Source organism: Belonocnema kinseyi, chromosome 10 (assembly GCF_010883055.1).
Source record: "Belonocnema kinseyi isolate 2016_QV_RU_SX_M_011 chromosome 10, B_treatae_v1, whole genome shotgun sequence".
Lineage (NCBI taxonomy): Eukaryota > Metazoa > Arthropoda > Insecta > Hymenoptera > Cynipidae > Belonocnema > Belonocnema kinseyi.
The window spans coordinates 71,788,991-71,794,427 of record NC_046666.1 but is presented as its reverse complement, the minus strand read 5'-3'; the positions used below and the strand labels follow the sequence as shown (position 1 = coordinate 71,794,427).

The window sequence follows — 5,437 nt, the reverse complement described above, 5'->3', positions numbered from 1 at the left end:
GAAAGAGGGAGCTCTTCTTAATATTTTGACACCAAAATCATGTCGATACACCTTACCGACTGCGAGTAAAGCCACCCACGCTTTATCTTGACAGACTGTACAAGGCTTAACTTAAAAGTTTAGAGGTTATGCTTCATATAATTTACTCTGGTGTTACTGAAATGATTAGTGAATAAGTCCGAAATCACTGAATAATCAGTGAAATGTCTAACTACTATTTCAATCAGTGAATTTTTCACTGACTCATATTTAGAAAGTAGTTTTTATATAAGTCACAAAACATACAAGGAAATTTTTTTTGCCTAATCAGAGATAACGATATAATTCCAGGGTTTTTGATTCTTCGGATCAGTAAAATCCACTCTCTCTGATCGATTCCCTATTAAGATATTTTTTCCTGATATTAATATCGTTGAAAACAATGGCCGTAAAATCAATATAATTTAAGATTGCGTTGATGAATTTTTTTTGAGATTCAAACCAAAAATGCTTCAAACAGGAATAACGAAACAAAACAAAAAATTTTCTGTTGGATCAATGAAATATTTAAATTGGGTTTTATTACGTAAATTTTGTATGTCACTTTGTAGAAAACAAGGAATTAATAAATTCGCATTTATAGAACATAGCGTCATACCTGAATCGGAGATACTCTTGGCTAAATGAAGAAAAGCAGCGATATATTCATAAAATTTCAAGCAAATTTTCTCTTTTTTTTTGATTCGTATATTAGATATTTGACTCTCCAAACTTTGAATTTTGTTTCGCGTAGTATATAACTTGACTTTTTAAATTGCTTCATTATGAAGAATCTGTGTTGTCATCATGAGTGTTTCAAACTCTTCAAATTTGTAAGTAATTAATCTCAGAACATATCTGATATTAAATGCAAGAAAACAGACATATTTATTTGGTAACCATCTGAAATTACTACTTATAAAATATTACATAGTCTGCTTTTGAAAATACCGTCTTTAATTAAGATCTAATTTGAATTAAAATATTTTGATAAAAAGGTAGAAAAGCTTACCTTATCAGCTTCAGCTACTTGGATAATAACTTTTTCATTGGAAGGGTTGATAACGGGAAATTCTTTTCCACTTACTGAGGAATGCCATTCATTATTGATAAATATCTGGAAACACATAATTTTTTATTATTCATCTTACAGTACGTTTCTAATAATTTATGGAGCCCAAAATATATTTAAGAGAAATACAATATACTTATAAAATTTGCATTACTTGTTGGAAATTTAATGTTAACCTCATTCCTTAAAGTATGCACTACATACTGATAAATAAGAAAATCACACTATTGAAGCTTTGGCAGAGATTAGATTGGAATAATAAACTGTAAGCAGAAATCACTTGGCATACTATGAACATAATTTTACATAAAAGAATTTTTCTTGATGCAACGCAACAGTTTTTTTTTTAATTTACTACCTTACTTTTTGCTGAACATTTCTTTAAAAACTGTATTGGAGAAGAAACGTTCCTAGAGACTAAAAAAAGTTTAAACTATTCTTCACAAATAAAATATTTTGAATCCATTTTTAGATTTAAAAGATATATTTCTGAAGAACAGCATTTCTTTTATTCATAAGATCTATTATGCGATACGGGTTCAGTTGAATGGATATATTATTATGAATAACAAAAGTAGTAACAGCATACCTGAATTTTTCATAAATACTTTGTGCACGTGTTTTTTCTTACCAAATTAGTTTTAAAATCGGGTGCTAACCACTTTATCAACAAATTTTCTTTTCCCTTAACGGACACAATTTTGTTTTGATTTTGAGAATGCTGTATTTTTTAGGATAATCGAGATATATCTTAATTCATTCTCTTAAAAAATACCGGAAGGAACTTTTTTGTTTTGATCCTGATGAATGGTTTCCACTATTTATTCTACAAATATGCGAGATACGGGAAAAGATTCGAAAGTAAAATGTTTACTTTCAAAGAGTTTTATAAAAAGTTCCCATTCAAATTTTCGATATTTTACACAGTTTTCGAGTATATAGAAAAACATTCATTTTTCCAAAAATTATGTCAGGTAAACTATTAAAAAATGAAAAGACTTATCGAAAGGAAAAAAAAATTCTATTGTACTTCTTCCGATAACTCACATATTTTTTGAAACAAGTTTTATTTTCCGAAAAATTGTCGGAATCTTTTCACTATTCAATCATTTTTGTGCATTTCGAAACAATTAGAAACCCTTTATTAGAATCAAAAAGGAAACATTATTTATAAAAATAACTTTCGGAAATATCGGAATTTCGACTAAAATTATGCACGTTTTTTAAAACAAAATATTTTTAAAACAATTTTGGCACCGATTTCTAAAACATTGTTTGGGTCACCAAGAACTTATAAACCAAGTTTAATTCTTTCTTAAAACTTTAAGTCAAACTTAAACAATTCTAGTTCACTAAGAAAAGTGCTTGATGTAGACGAAAAAATGTGTAAAACAAATATTTCTTTATTTTAAGTATATTTTTTGTTTAATTCAAATAAATTTTGTTTGATTCAAATCAAATTTAATTTAATTCACATATCTTCCTATCAATTACATAGCTGCATATTCATCAAATCATGGCTTAGTCTTATTTGCACCAAATCGATTTACAAAAAATGTTCGACCTCAATTTTCTTTTGAATAAAAAAAATCGATGCTAAGATATAAATTGTAATGGAAATTTATAGATCAAATAAATCTCGATGACAAGCAAATTATACAGTTATAAATAGAAGAGATAAGTAGTCACCTGAGAAAATAAACATTTAACAAAGTTGCTCTGCGTCTATGTACGATATGAGGCATTGCGCCACAAAAATACTCCTACTGGAGTACTTTTAAAATTTTCTTCGAATAAACAGGCACAATTTAGGCTATCAAAGTTCTTCATTTGTGCATAGATAAGAAAAATAACGAGAGAAAAACTTAAATTAAAATAATTCAAATAATTATTTCGTAGAACATATACGAAAAAATATTATAGGAAAATCAGTATAATGAATATCCTAGAATTTTTTCCATCATTAAATGATAAAAATCAGTGTAGAGATAAATAATATTAAAATATTGAAATAATTAATACAAACAGTATATAAATTACAAAGAGATTTTTTATCACTCATTACAAAGTACACAAAAGTAATGAAAATCTTAAATGCTATCAATATTTTTTTCTATATTGAATCCAAGATTCCAGATTTTCATCAAAATTCAAATTTATATTTATTATAATAGTAGCCCAAATAAATAATTTTTTTTGTATCGCTATTTCTGAATTTAATTGTTTCAATATTTCAATATTTTTCATTCCTATACTGTTTCACATATAATGATTTTCTAATATTCGCAAAAAAATTATTTGGAATTCATTAAAGGAATATAATTATAGGTCTATACTGTTTTTCTTAAATTATTTCTTGTCAAATAAAAATAATACAGTCTTTAAAAATAATAATTACATTTCACAACTCACTTTTGAATACTTTATAGTTGGATTTGGGTTAGGCTTCATGTTTGCCATTTTGTTTTTTATTGTCGTAACTTCAACGGACAACAACAACGCAATACGGACGAAACTACAACTGCGCGCTTACAGGTTGCACCGGGTGAACTGCACTTTCTAGTCTGGAAATGATCAAGTTCTTTATATAGTTCTCCTTCCCTCGGGATCTAAGCTGTCTTTATCGTTCGAGCGCGCAGAATCTGCTCTATAGAAATTCGAAAGAGGGGAGTATATTTTTTTAAGCGCACGTGACTCTGTCACGTCAACAATTATTATATGTGAATATAATCGACGGCTTTATATGCATAATTAGAAAAATACATATAATGTGCTAAAAGTTTAAGAAATTGTTCTAAATGTATAAAGACATGACTTACTGGCCTATTTGAGTTTTAATTTGGTTTAAATATTGGAATTTTATAAAATCTATTTGAAATTAGGCTCTAAAGCCCTATTGTTCTTCACGTACCAATTTAAAAATTAATATCATTGAATTATTAAAACAATATAAAAAACACAAATGGACCAAAAAGACGTGACCTTGTATATTTTGAAACATTCTCACAAAATTGAAAAATTTTTTACTTTTAATAATTAAAAATATTTTATAATAATATATGCAAATACAGCTCTCTACACACAAATGTGTTCTACCTTCAGCCTTGGGCATATAACGGGAGTTTTTTTATATTAAGACATCCAAATATCTCGGGAAATAATCATCCGATGATAAAATTTCTGGAATTAAAACTTCTTTTTCTTCGAGGAAAAAACCGGATCCGCAAAAATGTACCCCGAACCCAACCCCCTTGGAGCGGGAAGGGAGTAACTTAAAAATTTTAATAGGAACCACTATTTTGTATTGCGGATGGGGCAATCGCCCCAAAGAGAGTAATCCTGCGCAAAACAAGAAAGCGATAATGCATTTCTTATGCAATTTGTCATATTTATGTATTTACGATCGTACAAATAAGTAGAATAAAGAACCTGTGAGGGAGCATCCATTAATTACGGAATGATTTCAAAAGCGGGGGAGGGAGGTCTAAAATTAAAAAATCCGGGTTAAATGCCATAACAAATGGTACAATAAATAAATTTCACAAGAAGGAAGGTTATCTGTGCATTAGAGCATATCGAAAAAAAAGTTTTTTATGCGAAGTTCTAATAGCAATGAAAACTTTCTTTTGGGTCACGGTAAATTTCTCGACTATTTTACCATAAATGAAAATGTATTTGCAATATGTTGCAACAATAATATGTGAGGAATGTTGAAATTAAAATAATTTTCATTGACTTTGAAATACATGAAAATATTTCAAAGTGATATATTGATCATTATTTGCCAATAAAATTAATTTTTGGTGTATAAAGTATAAAAAAAAAATAGTTCGGAGAAACTGGGTTTGCACCTACATAGCAAAAAATAATGTTAATATTTCATTAATTTAATTTAAATAAGTAATAATAAATTAACTATTAATTATTAGTTATCAATTAATTTTAACTAATTAATTTTTTGCTGAGTAGGTTGAAATCCACTTGCTTCGAACTATTTTTTCTGGTCGCAAAAGTCGACTTTTTCGATTTTTTGAAACTCCAAAGTCAATTCGGGAGGGTAGAAAATATTTTTTTAGGAATAATCGCTATACAACGGTATAAATCGGCTTACTTTGAACTATTTTTATTCATAAATTAAATCTCAAAAAAATTTGGTGTTCAAATGTGAAGAAGTACTTCGTTTTTAAAATTTTTTCGGTATGTCTGCGATGCGGAGACAGAAGGAATTTCTTGTGCCACTTTAGGTAGGAGGTTTTTTGAATGCCAAAAGAAAATTTTCATTGCTATTCGAACTTCGCGCAAACAACTTGTTGCTTTTTCAATACACCTTGGTTTGCATGTTGTACG

The 5,437-nt window shown here is 28.1% G+C and overlaps 2 protein-coding genes across 3 annotated transcripts in view; one reads left to right on the top strand and one right to left on the bottom strand.

Moving 5' to 3' along the window:
• Positions 1 to 3,653, bottom strand: part of LOC117181454 (retinal dehydrogenase 1-like) — a 15,895-nt gene extending 12,242 nt beyond the window's left edge. Inside the window, exons 1-2 of the mRNA XM_033374114.1 lie at positions 3,503 to 3,653; positions 1,031 to 1,135 (exon numbers count right to left, since the gene is read on the bottom strand). Of these exons, the coding sequence (XP_033230005.1) occupies positions 1,031 to 1,135; positions 3,503 to 3,550 (153 nt within the window). The 5' untranslated portion in view covers positions 3,551 to 3,653. The remainder of the gene's footprint in view (positions 1 to 1,030; positions 1,136 to 3,502) is intronic.
• LOC117181456 overlaps positions 1 to 5,437 on the top strand; it is a 141,126-nt gene that overhangs the window by 7,634 nt on the left and 128,055 nt on the right. The gene's annotated exons all lie outside the window — the stretch shown is intronic.